Source organism: Zalophus californianus, chromosome 11 (assembly GCF_009762305.2).
Source record: "Zalophus californianus isolate mZalCal1 chromosome 11, mZalCal1.pri.v2, whole genome shotgun sequence".
In the NCBI taxonomy this organism is placed as follows: domain Eukaryota; kingdom Metazoa; phylum Chordata; class Mammalia; order Carnivora; family Otariidae; genus Zalophus; species Zalophus californianus.
In genome coordinates, this window is record NC_045605.1 from 67,414,359 (window position 1) to 67,429,031 (window position 14,673).

General features: G+C 49.0%; 1 protein-coding gene across 10 annotated transcripts in view; it reads left to right on the forward strand.

Moving 5' to 3' along the window:
- The window catches only part of LOC113913852 (F-actin-monooxygenase MICAL2), a 216,264-nt gene that overhangs the window by 80,005 nt on the left and 121,586 nt on the right, over window positions 1-14,673 (forward strand). For all 10 annotated transcript variants that reach the window (XR_003517277.2, XM_027578196.2, XM_027578197.2 and 7 more), the window contains exons 4-7: window positions 4,101-4,308; window positions 7,542-7,658; window positions 9,027-9,128; window positions 11,522-11,677. Coding sequence is in view for 9 of the 10 variants with exons in the window: in XM_027578196.2 (XP_027433997.2) it covers window positions 4,101-4,308; window positions 7,542-7,658; window positions 9,027-9,128; window positions 11,522-11,677 (583 nt within the window). In the remaining variant the exon portion in view is untranslated. The remainder of the gene's footprint in view (window positions 1-4,100; window positions 4,309-7,541; window positions 7,659-9,026; window positions 9,129-11,521; window positions 11,678-14,673) is intronic.

Below are 14,673 nucleotides of genomic sequence, written 5' to 3' on the forward strand. Positions count from 1 at the left end.
TGTGGGAGTTTCTGATATGCTTGTTTGTACTTTCCCTTGGAGACCCCAGAGGCCCCAGAGGAGTGATAACTGGATGACGGAATATTTGCTAGGGGAAGAGAAATGCATTTTTTAAAGATAAGGTTTGATCCTGAGCAGAGGGGAAGTTCCCAGATGCCTCTGCAATGTTGAGCAGTGTGGTGTGGGTGCAGGTCTCCTTCCCATTGCCTTGCTGGGGTATCCTCAGGGATCTAGACCCCGCCCCAGGGGGACTCTGGCCTCTTGAAGGTGCTGCAGGGGCTGCCTGGGGGTAGGGCGGGTGCGGCACAGGGGTCTCTGACTCTCTCAGCCAGAACACTGCCGTTTCCCTCTGTCTTTACACGGTGCTGGTGACTTTGTTTACGTAGAAGGGCTTTGCCCAGAACAGCCGGTTAGGTCATTCCATGCTGTCCCTTCTCTCCTAATAGGGCTGTAGCTTCCTTGGGGAAGGACCCTTGTCTTGCTCAACATTGCAGTGTCCATTGAGACTTAGTGTGAGACCTGTATAGAATCTGGTTTTGTCGCCTCCGCTCCCCATGGCCCCAGTGTCTGTGGGACCAAGATCATAGTCCTTCACTTGGTGTTTAGGACCTTCAGCATCTGGCTCCAGACTGACCCTCATCTCTTTCCTTTCCTTCCTTTCCCTTCTCCCAAAGTATCCTCCTCTCCATCCACCCGGAACTTCTTTCTTTTTGAATGGGTGAGCCCTCTGCTGAAATGTTCTTTCTTCTTTTTACTCCTGTCAGAATTAGGACAGAAGTAATAGTACAGCATGACGGGCCCTGGAGTGAGACCACCTGGGTCTGCGTCCTGGTTCTGTCCCTCTGGATCTGGGAAAGCAGGGGCCCACTACCTCGCTGTGTTGTGCCTCAGTTTTCCCATCTGTGAAATGAGGATAACAGTAGTTTCTTCCTTTCCGATGTGTTGTGAGGACTAAGAGCTAAAACACATGGTGCACGTAAACTGAGTGTCTGGCATGTAGTAAGTGTTCAACAGGTGCAGACTCTGGTGATGGTGAGGGTGATGGTGAGGAGGAGGACGGTGGTGATGGTGATGGTGAGGAGGAGGACGGTGGTGATGGTGAGGAGGAGGACAGTGGTGATGGTGAGGAGGAGGACGGTGGTGATGGTGATGGTGATGAGGACGACGGTGGTGATGGTGAGGAGGACGACAGTGGTGATGGTGAGGAGGAGGACGGTGGTGATGGTGAGGAGGAGGACGGTAGTGATGGTGATGAGGAGGACGGTGGTGATGGTGATGGTGAGGAGGAGGACGATGGTGATGGTGATGGTGAGGAGGAGGATGGTGGTTTGATGGTGAGGAGGAGGACGGTGGTGATGGTGAGGAGGAGGACGGTGGTGATGGGTGATGGTGAGGAGGAGGACGGTGGTGATGGTGAGGAGGAGGACGGTGGTGATGGTGAGGAGGAGGACGATGGTGATGGTGAGGAGGAGGACGATGGTGATGGTGAGGAGGAGGACGATGGTGATGGTGAGGAGGAGGACGGTGGTGATGGTGAGGAGGAGGACGGTGGTGATGGTGAGGAGGAGGACGATGGTGATGGTGAGGAGGAGGACGGTGGTGATGGTGAGGAGGAGGACGGTGGTGATGGTGAGGAGGAGGACGATGGTGATGGTGAGGAGGAGGACGGTGGTGATGGGTGATGGTGAGGAGGAGGACGGTGGTGATGGGTGATGGTGAGGAGGAGGACGGTGGTGATGGTGAGGAGGAGGACGGTGGTGATGGTGAGGAGGAGGACGGTGGTGATGGGTAATGGTGAGGAGGAGGACGGTGGTGATGGTGAGGAGGAGGACGGTGGTGATGGTGATGGTGAGGAGGAGGACGGTGGTGATGGTGAGGAGGAGGACGGTGGTGATGGTGAGGAGGAGGACGGTGGTGATGGTGAGGAGGAGGACGGTGGTGATGGTGAGGAGCAGGACGGTGGTGATGGTGAGGAGGAGGACGGTGGTGATGGTGAGGAGGAGGACGGTGGTGATGGTGATGGTGAGGAGGAGGACGGTGGTGATGGTGAGGAGGAGGACGGTGGTGATGGTGATGGTGAGGAGGAGGACGGTGGTGATGGTGAGGAGCAGGACGGTGGTGATGGTGAGGAGGAGGACGGTGGTGATGGTGAGGAGCAGGACGGTGGTGATGGTGAGGAGGAGGACAGTGGTGATGGGTAATGGTGAGGAGGAGGACGGTGGTGATGGTGAGGAGGAGGACGGTGGTGATGGGTGATGGTGAGGAGGAGGACGGTGGTGATGGTGAGGAGGACGACGGTGGTGATGGTGAGGAGGAGGACGGTGGTGATGGTGAGGAGGAGGACGGTGGTGATGGTGAGGAGGAGGACGGTGGTGATGGTGAGGAGGAGGATGGTGGTGATGGTGAGGAGGAGGATGGTGGTGATGGTGATCATTGTTAAAGACCTGCTCTGTGAAGTCTTTCCAGCTTATCAGGAGAGTCAGTGTTTCTTCACCTGTGCCCCTCATCGAAGCAACCACAAAGAGTTCTGGTTTCTTATCCCACAAGTCTGAGTTTGCCACTAGACGGAGAGTCCCTAGATAGCGACTGGGTCTCAGTGACGAGAATGAGAGCGTCTACACTAGTGTGTACCAAACTCCATAACGTGCTTTTTCTTCTCATACAAGTATTTTATAAGGATATAATTCACATACCACATACCACATATTCACATACCACCCTTTTAAAGTATAGAATTCAGTGGTTTTAATATATTCACAAAGTTGTGCAACCACCACAACTACTGAATTCTAAAATATCGCCATAAAAGGAAACCTTTCCCACTCCCCTCCCCCCTTCGCTGGCAACCACTAATCTACTTTCTGTCTCCATGAATTTGCCTATTCCGGACATTTTATGTAAATGGAATCATACCATCTATGTCCCTTTGTGTCTGGTTTCTTTCATTTAGCATGACATTTTCAAGGTTCATCTATATCTCAGTACTTCATTCCTCTTTAGAGTTGAATAATCCATTGTATGGATATGCCATATTTTGTGTGTACATGAATTAATGGACATTTCAGTTGTTTCTGTTTTTCTTGGCTATAATGAATAATGCTGCCATGAACATTCATGTACACGTCTCTGTGTGGACATATGTTTTCATTTCTCTTGGGCTTATGCATAGGAATACAATTGCTGGCTCACTTGGCAACTCTATGTTTAACTTTTTGAGGAACTGCCAAACTGTTCCAAAGCATCTGTACCATTTTACATGGGTTCCAATTTCTCCACATCTTTGCCAACACTTATCTTTGTCTGTCTTTTTGATTATAGTCACCCTAGTGGATATGAAGTGGTATCTCATTGTGGCTTTGATTTGCATTTCCTTGATGGCTAATGACACTGAGCATCTTTTCATGTGCTTTTTGGCCACTTGTATATCTTATTTGAAAAAAATTTCTATTCAGATTATCTGCCTGTTCCTTAATTGGGTCGCCTTTTTTTATTATTAAGTTGTTAAATTCTTTGCATATTTTGGATACTAGTCCCTTATCCAATTTATGATTTGCAGCTATTTTCTCCCATCTGTAGGCTATCTTTTCACTTCCTTATGGTGGCCTTTGAAGCACAAAAGGTTTTAGGAATGAAGTCCAGTTTCTCTCTTTTTCCTTTTGTTGCTTGTGCTTTTGGTATCACATCTAAGAAACCATTGCTTAATCTAAGATCATGGTGATGCACCATAAGCTTTTTAAAAGCAGTCTTATTTTCGATAGTTCTATGAGGAAAGAGTAGTAGACCCATTCACAGATGAGGAAGCTAAGAGGTTAAATGCCAGAGCTGGGGTTTAAACCCAGGTTCGTCTGGCTCAGAACCTCAAGTGTATCTTTCCATGCCCCGCCCCAAGTCCCTGTACCTCTGTGTCCCTCCCAGGGTTTGGCACGGTGCCTGGTTAGGCCCACAGGTAAGGTACCTTGGGTGGATGAATGGCAGATCCTAACAGGTACTTGGTTTGTACTTGCTGGTTGATTTGAGTGGACCAGTTAGCTGTTGACGAGGGGTTGGTGTCCACAGTGCTAGAGGTCAGTGAATGTCTCTCTCCTCTCTGACTTCTGCAGTGTCTCATCATTGGGGGAGGACCATGTGGTTTGCGCACTGCCATTGAACTTGCCTACCTGGGGGCCAAAGTGGTTGTGGTGGAGAAGAGGGACACCTTCTCCAGGAACAATGTGCTGCACCTCTGGCCTTTCACCATCCATGACCTGCGGGGCCTGGGAGCCAAGAAGTTCTATGGAAAGTTCTGCGCTGGTTCCATCGACCATATCAGTGAGTAGAGCCAATGATGGCACCCCATTCAGGGACAGGGCTGACCCTGGGTGGGGCACATCTCTCCATATTGAGGAGGTTCCAGGATGTTCCAGCTTACATGTCCCTGGGGGATCCACACATTCAGCCGGCAGACATTTCGTGAAGGGCCTGCTTTGTGCCTTATGCTGGCTCTGTGCTGCGTGGGCCCATGTAAGCACCATGAGGTCGGGGCCTGCGGTGTGCCTTGTTCCCCAGAGTGTCTCCAGGGCATAGAAGAGCGCTCGACACATAGTAGGTGCTCAGTCAACTTCTGTTGGATGAATGGATGAAATATGGGACACAGAATCAGTAGTAGGTAGCATGGTCTGCCCTCTCAGAGGGGGCTCACCGAGATTTTGTCAGGAATAAACTGCGCATGAACAGAGTTGTCAGACTTGCTGGAGGAGTTCCAATGAGGGAGGCACACAAAACCATGAAATGGGCCAGGGTGTCGAGTGCCTCTTGGACATTGTGCTGCCAGTTCTGGGGGAAACTGTGGCAGGTTTTAGAACAGAGGAATGACACAATTGACAGGCCCTGTACCAAGTCTCCTTGAGTTCTAAAAAGAGAGGTCATCATGACAGGGGTTCACCCAGACAAGGAGTGGGGAATAGAAAACATGGATTTCAGGCTCTGGGCCAGCCCTGCACGCCGAGTACGCTCTGGGGAGCACTGAGGCCCTTCTGCTCTGTGTTACTCCAGCCTGGGTCTCCAGGCAAGATCTGTGCAGACAGGCTGTGGGAGAACAGACTTCCCTCTTGGGCTGAGCAGGGAGGAGGTCTTTAGCCATTTAGTATAGAAAACTGTGTCCCATAAAAGTCAAGGAGGTTAACACTGTGGGGAGAGTTCAAGGTCTTGGACAGATCTGGGCCCCAAATCTGTCTTGCCCATTTGCTGTGGGAGTTGGGTCAAATTCCTTACCTTCTGCAGGCCCCAAGTTTTGTCTCCCGTGCATGGGATGAATGCCTGCCTCCCAGGACCCCTGAGGGGATCAAGTGAGGTCAAGTTTGTGATGTGCTTATCGCTGTGCTGGCAGGTAGTAGGTACTCGGGAAGTGCTTTGCATCCATTGGTGTGCAGCGGGCAAGAGGCAGCAGGGTCCCCAGCTTCAGGTGTCAGAGCTGCAGTCTCCCAACCTGTAGATGGGAGGAGAGCCCTGCTAGCCATGTTCTCATGCAGACAGGAACCACGGGAAAGGGCGTGGGGCTCAGAGGAATGACTGGAGAAGGTGGGCAGCCACATAGGGTGTAATTTAGTCATGGGTACAGGGGACCTATCAGCAGTGGCCCCAGATTTTATTCCCACTCTGGCATGAGAAAATTCCAGGAGTCCGTTGGAAAGAAATTTGGGTTTGCCCAGAAGGCTGCAGTGTCAGCTTTCGGGATATTCTCTACCACTCACAGAAGAATGTATATTAGTGCCCAATTCGGAACTACAACATTGAGCACCACTTTCCCATCGGGCACTCCTGAGAGGCAGAGCTGGGCACGAGGGTACTACCCCCATCTGTTGGGCTGCCTTCCCTGCTGTCTGGGAGCCCCTCTCTGCCCGCATCGATGGGGCTCCCATTTAACCCCTAGTTCTCAGAAAAATCCCGGTGTGCAGAAACACTGGCAAGAGTCTGGATCTGAGATTCTGATGTTCAGGGCGCTCGTTGTCAAGAGCAGTTCCATAGCCTGTGGGAAGGGAGGCAGGGAGAATTTATTGAACACCTCCCGTGTGCTGGAACAAGATCAATTAGAAACCTTGAAATGACGAGGAGAGTCCAGGCCGCTGCCTAGGCCTGTTTCCAGGCATGAGGGGGATTGGCTTCTTTAAGCCCCAGCTGACTGGCTTCGTTTCAGACTGACCCTGGTCTGCAGCCCTGGCTTTGCCCTCGCCCCCAGCATGGCTCAGCAGTTCCCAACTGTCCCGTGTCAGCATCCACCTCCAGTTCCCATGAGGCTGCTCCAAACCTCCACCACAGCCTCCTCCTTCTGAGCAGATGGCCTTCCTCCTGTGCTCTGGGGAGGAGGAGCCACTGGGGGGCACTCCCAGCCCCAGCCCCTCTCTGTCCTCCTGCACTGGCCTCCACCTGAGTACTTGTTCCCTCCCCCGCCCCATGTCTGAGGCTCAGCTCCACTCTGCTCCCTCCCGGGTTCCTGTAGAAAGAGGGGGTGTAGACTTGGTCTGTGTGTCCCATTCATGCTCCCTTCCATTGCAATCTGACTTCTTCCCCACCCCCTGTGAAGGAGATTTTCACTGAGATTGCCACCCCCAGAAGCCTCCTAACTCCCAGCCTCTTGCAGTTGTCATAATCCCTGATCTGTCCATGGGATTTGGTGCTCTGTTGGCTTCCGGGACCGCAGCTCAGACCCTGTTCTGTCACTCCCCTGCCCCCTGACCACTGTGGCCTGCCCTGGTCTGTCCACCTGCATTTCCTCCACTAGAGTGAGTTCTATGTCTCTGTGCCTACCATGGCACCTGGACCATTGTAGATGCTCAATACATGTTAAGTGAACAAAACCCATGAAATACAGAGGGACTCACAGAAAGTTTCTCGCTCTACAGAAAAATATTTGGAGGCATGCCCATGTGTGCTGAATGGCTGGGGACGAGGTAGAGAAACGAGGTGGTGACACTCATCAGGGGAGTTTAGGGAGTGGGTACAAGGCGAATTACCATAAGTCCAGCTCTGTGGAGAGAATTTCCCTCCTGACACTGACCCTGGATGGCTAAGAGCTTAAGCTCAGTCCTCCACAAAATGACCCATTTCATCACTGACTTTACTTATGGCCATTACTCTCTAGGTCTACTCCTCTTTCTGTCTTTACCTCGTCAGACCTCTAGCCTGTCTCAGGGAGGAGGCAGGAAAGGGAGAGCCTCCATCATGATAGCATTTTCTAAAAGCTAGAGCACAGTCTTGGAATCAGGCAGATCTGGGTCCACATTCTAGTTTTGCTGCTGTATGACCTTGAGCAAGTCACTTCACCTCACTGAGCCTCAACTTCTTATCTGTGAAATGGGAATAATTATCCCGCAGGGTCACGGTAAGGGGGGTTAAACGAGAAAACACTGAGTAGCTGGCACATAATTAGTTCTCATTCGTGGTCATTGTTGGAACATTGCTCTGCTCAGAGACCATTGAGTGACGATTATAGAGTACTCTGCATACAGGAGGCACTCAAGCATTGCTACTGATAATTCTTCTCTTTCCCCCTTCCTTTCTAACAGGCATTCGTCAGTTGCAGCTCATCCTATTCAAGGTGGCCTTGATGCTGGGAGTTGAAATCCATGTGAATGTGGAGTTTGTAAAGGTTCTAGAGCCTCCTGAAGATCAAGAAAATCAAAGTACAGTATAATTTCCTCTTATGTCTAGAAATCAGATATTGCAAAATGGAAATCGCATTTGCAGCTCTCAAAGAATGTTCCTGTAAGAGTTATTCTTGTCGGGAGCTGTTGGGCCTAATTCCTTCAGAGGATGTTTTACCTTTCCTGACCAACGCTGTCACTTTAGGTTTGCTCTTCTCCTCCCAGGGGATTTATTAAGTCATTAAACCTATAATTTGGTTTCCCTGTCGGTGGGAGGTGGTACTCTGACAAACAAAGTAATAGGTAATTAGGATAGAAGACCTAGATTCGGTTGTTTGATGAAGTTCATTCCTATGCTCTTCAGGCTGCGTGGGAACACACACGGACATGTGGCTACACTTGTACCCACGTGATATTTTCAAACCTAGTTAAAAAAAAAGTGAAACTTCTAGAGCAAATACGAAGTGCTCATGATATCATTTGGTATGTAATATTCTGAAGCCTTACGGAAGCATAATTTACAAACCACAAAATTCACCCATGGTGGGTATGTCTTCTTTAGTCACGTTGCTCTTTTTCCTTTTAGTATGTTTAGTAAATGCTGAAGTCACACACACCGTGGTCAGAGTTTGTTCATGATGCCTCTGCAGCTTATTTCTTATCGAAAGCTGCTGCTGCCTGGGCAGGGCTTATGGTTTGGGCAGCTTCGTGTCGGAAACCTCAGAGCTTCGTGGGTTCATTACGACTCTGACCTCTCCTGTCCTCTGCCCAGAATATTTCAGAATGGAGGAGAGGCCTTCGGTGGCTTTTGTAGCAGGACAGCATCTGTTAGTGGACTTCCAGAGATACGTGTGCCCTTCGTAAGGGCAAGCCTGAGAAGCCTGAGAAAGGCTTCTCAGACCCAATTCTGGGTGACCAGCAAGCTGTTACCTGGAAATGTTCTCATCGAAGGCTGTGTGCTGCCCATCAGAACATTTCGAGCATAATGAAGTGGGAAGCCAAACTGGTTTCATGACACCCAGCACGTCCTCCGGGTCTGGTTGGTAATAGGAGGGCAAGGAGGAATAGAGGGGCCTATGAAGAGAACATGGTAGAGCACACTGAGACGAACAGGGTTCAAGTGAGACTGGCCTGAGAATCATTGAGCATAGACTCCCAGCCTTTAGAGAAACCAGTTAAATCAGGCAGGGGGTGGGCGCTGCTGGTTTACCTTGCCCTGGGTTGAACTGCTATTAAAGCCAGAAGGACTCCAGATGAGAGTGTGATTGAGGATAATGCTGGGTCTTTCCTCTGGCAGCTCTGTCTGGGGTGCCTCTACCTAGTGATATTATCCCCTTTTCCCCGGCCAGCACTGAAGGGACCTCCCACCTTTCTCTGCCAACTCAAATCATTTTTCTGTTCTGGCAGAGATCGGATGGCGGGCAGAATTTCTCCCGGCGGACCACTCTCTGTCGGACTTTGAGTTTGACGTCATCATTGGCGCCGACGGCCGCAGGAACACACTGGAAGGTGAAGACTCTTCTTCCTGGAACTGAGGAAGGGGGGGGCACGGGAGTTGGAGGGGGGCTGGAGAATGGGGGCAAGATGGCAGGTGCCAAAGCTGGATGGGGGCCTTGACAGAAGGGCAGACTGTCCTGCCGTGCCTGAGGCTGAACATCCAGAGGGCAGGCATTTCGTGGTCTCTGAACGTCAGGCTTCCCATCTGTAAAATGTAGATAAGAGAACCTCCTCAGAGCATTCTCATGAGGGCTAGGAAAGGACTTGTATGTAAAAATGCTTTATAAAGGTAAAGTGCCATGGAAACTGAAAGTCAATATGCATTTATTGAGTGCCTGTCGATGAATCTGTGGTAACTAAGCACTTTCCCACTTACTCCGTCTAGCTACGACAACCATTCTTAGACTCTCTGTGGCCTTCTTGTCCTGTCACGTGTAATACCCCAGCGGGAGGAGCCCATCTCTTCTGTAACTTTTAAGCACACTCACCGCTGGGCAGTAAGATAAGCTTTTCCCAGACTGTCAAAAGGTGCCAAACCCTGCTTCTCTGAGTTCTGGAGTTGGAAGCATAACATGTTTTCTTGGAGTAAGATCTGGTCAGGTTGGGAAAAGAGCGCCACTGCCAGAAATGTCTTCAATCCCCTAGCCCCTCCCCAAAAGATTAATTGACGCAGAGGTTGTACTAATTGGTGCTAACTGTATGAAGGCGAGACTGCAGATTATGGACAAAGTGGTCCCACATGGCCTCTCTCAGATTGGTGGCTATCTGCTCTTCAAGCTTGCCTCCCTCAAGGGCTGCAGGCTGCGGATTTCTGATGGGGAGGGCACATCCTCTGAGGACAGAACACACTCCTGGAAAGAGGGCTGATGCTGGCGGAATCGGGAGGTGTGGGCTGCCTAGCTGGGCCCTACCCACCTGCTGTGCCACCAGGACCCTTTCCCCACTCTTGCGTCTCTCTCTTTTCCTCCATCCTTACACTTGCCCGACCCCTGCAATCAATAACCCATATCTGACAAAGACTTTTTTAAGCTGCTAACCTGGATGTTGTGCTGTTGGAATTTATGGGGCCATTTTGGTGGTTGGGTAAAATTGTAAGTCTGAATATTTTCCAATCCAAAATCCACACTTTGCCTGAGTATAGTTAGGCATATCATGGACAGGAAAAGAAGCTGTGAGAAGGAGGAGAGCCATTTAGGCCGCTTAGCACCAAATAAGTAGACTAGACTGGGAGTTTTTCTATACTGGCACTGTTGACATTTGGGGCCAGATCATTCTTTGTCCTGTGCACAATAGGATGCTTAGCGGCATCCCTGGCCTTTCCCCGCTAGACACCAGTAGCACCCCCCAAGTTGTAGCAACCAGAAATGTCTCCACACTTTGCCAAGATGCCCCCTGGGGGCCAAGGTCATTCCCAGTTAAGAAATACTAGACTAGACAATAATGGCCATTTCTGACCATTTCAATAAAATCTAATGAAGAATGACTTAAAGAGGAGGTATTGAGAAAAACCTCAAGGTTTCTAGTCAAAGGGAGTATTGACAGAGAAGTTTGGGAATCAGCATGAGGTTTGAGTGTGCGGTGAGCAAATGTAGGGGGAGTTCCCAGAGGAGGCTGAAGACAAAGGCATGTCCAGAGAGCCTGCCCTTGTGATGAGAGCCTTGAGTTAAGCAAAGTAAACAACAGTGGGGCAGAGGGAAGATTCAGGACTGTGGGATAGCCAGATGCTAGAAAGAAAGGGGATTGGCAGAAGATGCTCCACTGAAGTGTGACCACCTGCTTGGGATCCTCTGTGTCACCACCATTGAAAATCAATTTTAATGTAAACCATTAACAACTAGAAGAACCCCAAGGAATCATTGTATTAAATCAATTGCAAGTTAGACTTTTGTCTATTCATTATATATTTACTGAGTGTGGACTAAAGCGCCAATCACTGGAGACTAGAAATAGAAAATTTGTTAAAATCCCCATCCCACAGGAATTCAGTCTCATAATCCTACTTTTCAAAGGGAGAAAAACATGAAAAATGCTGACAACCTAGTTTGAATTGTAGAAGTTCAAAGTTCACGTGTCATGGTGTACCTAGCAACAGTGCCTAGCAAATCTTAGCAGGATGAGCCTGCTGGGAAAATCACTTTAGCCTTTTGTTTGTAGAAGCCTAACCAGAATCATTGGTCCTGTAGATTTTAGGAGAGGAGAAAGTCCCCCTGACTGAGGCCTCTGGTGATGTGTTTCTTCCTCAGGTACGAACCTTGGCATTTCTGCCTGCCCCTGTTCTCCAGAGAAGCAGAACTCTGGTTTCACTGGCCTGTGAGGCATCTGAGAACAGCTTCCTCCATAATCGTACTCAGTTTTCACACCAAATGCAGAAGAAAGACTCCCTTTTTGCCTTTTTCCTCACGCAGGGTTCAGAAGGAAAGAATTCCGTGGGAAGTTGGCTATTGCCATCACTGCCAACTTCATAAACAGAAACAGCACAGCTGAGGCCAAGGTGGAAGAGATCAGTGGTGTGGCTTTCATCTTCAACCAGAAATTTTTTCAGGACCTTAAAGAAGAAACAGGTGGGACCTTCACCTTTCTCCAAACCAGGCCATTGTCTGTGCTGGGCATTCCCAGCTCTTGGGATTGGGAGACTCACTCTGATTAAGTGGAAGCAGGGACTTCTCCATAGGATAGAACTGGGCAGCGTTCCTTCAAGGATGAAAGAGCTTCTCAAGGGCAAGTTCTGGATGTTGTACATAAAAATGGATAAAGATATATTTACTCAGCATTTAGTCAACATGTTCATTGTGTGCTTGTATTCAGTATCATGGGATACAAAGTTGAGATTGACATCGTCCCCTCCCCAAATGGCTCCTTGTCCAGTGATGGACACCCAGGGAAATCATCCTGATGCAGGGAGGTCGGTCTGTGCCTGAGGCAGCGTGAGCTTCAGGGAGCCCTCTGAGGAGGGAACCAGTAACCCTGGGTTGGTCCCTGAAAAAGTGTAGGTGTTTTAGTTCAGTGTACCAGCTGTCCTTCCCCACAAGGGACTTCCAGGGATGCCCAGGAACCATGTGCTCACCCCAGGGCATCAGTTGTCCCCTAGCCATGGGCCTTGAGTATCTTTCGAAGATACTCATTCATGTACTCAACAAATATTTATTGACTGCCTACTTGGTGCCAGATGCTGCTCAAGGGTCTGAGAAAGAGCAGTGGGCAAAACAAGACCCCTCTCTTGGAGCTTATATTCTGTGGGGAGAGACTGTCAGTAAACAAATAACTAGCACGTCAGGCAGTCAGAAAGATGATGGAGAGAAGTAAAGCATGGCGAGGAGAAAGAGGGATGACACCTCGCTGCCAATTAAGTAAATTCCAGATTTTTCTTTTAACCTGATTTTAAAATCTTATCTCTCCTTGAAAGGCAGTGTGACAAGTGTTAAATAAAAATTTGTTTAAAGATTTTATTTATTTTGAGGGAGAGAGTGTGAGTCAGGGAAGAAACAGGGGGAAGGAGAAGCTGAGGGAGAGGGAGAGAGAATCCTCAAGCAGACTCTGCACTGAGCGTGGAGCCGGACGTGGGGCTCGAGCCCACGACCCTGAGATCATGACCTAACTTGAAACCAAGAGTCGGACGCTTAACCAACTGAGCCACCCAGGCGTCCCTAAAATTCTTATGCTAGAAATAAATCCTCCACACTCACCGTCAACCTAACACAGAAATAGTCCTCATTTCCATATACTGCTTTTCAGTAACTGTCCACCTGTTACCCTCCCTTTTTACATGGTTCCAGCTCTTAGCAGAGTGCTAGTACTCTTTGTGATTCTGGTTTTCTCATTCGGCATCGCATTGTAAATATTGTCCATATTGCAGTCCTTCCGATGGTCAGTTTTGCAGGCTGCAGAATAGCTCAGGAACCGGATGTTTGTCACTGCCTGAGTGTCTACATTGGAGGCTGGCAAACTGTGGTTGGCCACATGGGTCCGTATTCTCTTCAAGCTAAGAATGGTTTCAGTAGTTTGGAATGGCTGAAGAAAAAGCAAAAGAAGAATATTTTTTGACACATCGAAAGTTATATGGAACTCAAGTTTTCGGGTCCATAAATGAAAGCTTATTGGAACACAGCCACGCCTGTTCATGCATGTCACTGCCCGTGAGTGGTTGTGGACCTGGATGGCTTGCAAAGCCCGAAATTACGTACTGTCCGGCCCTTTATGGCAAACGTGTGCTGGCCTCTGACTTAAGACCTTTCAGTTACTTACCCTTAGAGAGCAAACTGCTCCTGCTGGAATATTTCCATTTGGTTTTCTAGGAATGGGATTCCTTATGGAGCAGACTGGGCAGCTGTCTGGCCACGAGGACATGTGCTCATTGTGTGACCGTCTGAGTTTCACCACAGTGGCACGATTTTATTAGAGTGTTTTCTTCCAGCGTGTTATGCTCTTCTGAATGATTTAAGAATTAGTCCAACCCTCCCTTCCTCTCAAAAACTGAAAAGATAAATACTTCAACAAATCACCAAATCTGAATTATGACAGGACATTGAGTGTGTTTTTCCAAATGTTTCAATGAGTTTCCTTTAAATTTCGCTGGGGTGGTCACCCTTGGCCATTGTTTCACCATGCCCCTTACAAGGTGACAACGATGAATTTCCTCCCATTCTCTGGGGGGCCCTCTGCTTTGATGGCTGTTTCCTATTTAACGGTAATAAAGGGGTTCCTATGGTTACCCAGGACGCCCTTGTCAACTGCTGATAGGTTGTTATGTGTCTGTTCCTTTCTCTCCCTTTGAGGAAGCTAAGCCAGTGGTTCTCAAACTGACACGTGCATCAGAATCCCCTCGTCAAAGTGCAGATTGCTGGCCCTACCCTCAGAGTTTCTGCTTTACTAGGTCCAGGATGGGGTCCTGATCATTAGCATTTCTAGGTTCTCAGGTGATGCTGATGGTGCTGGCCGGAGGGGGGGCCACTTGGAGAACCACTGAGCTAAGCTCTCATAGCATTTTTTTTTTTTAATGCAGAAACATAGCCTATGAAGTGTTTTTGCAATTGCTGGGAAGTACAAAGCTATACAACCCAGCCCTCTAAACTGAGTTGTTCCTGCCAGGGCATCTGGGTTTCCCCACACACAGGGGACATAGTAGAAACATCACTTAGCACAGTCTTGAAAGAATTCCCACAGCTCTTTGAATCTCTGGCCACATGGAGGGCCTGGTGGATGGCACTTGGAATCGGACAAGCTGGGGTTCAAATCCTGGCTCTGTTGTTGCTTAGCTGCCATGCCCCAGACAGCTCTTGGCCCTTCTGCAGCACTTTGCTCTAGCTTGGAAATACTGGTCCACAGTCCCTAAAGACTTTGAGGTTTTCCTTTTTTTTTTTTTTTAAATGCTTTAATCATATTGCAATATATAAATATATCAAATCAACATGTTGTACACCTTAAACTGACACCATGTTATATGTCAATTACATCTTAATTAAAAAAAAAAACACATAGTGTCTTTGGGGCACCTGGGTGGCTCAGTCCGTTAAGCAGCTGACTCTTGATTTTGGCTCAGGTCATGAGCCCCCTGCTCACG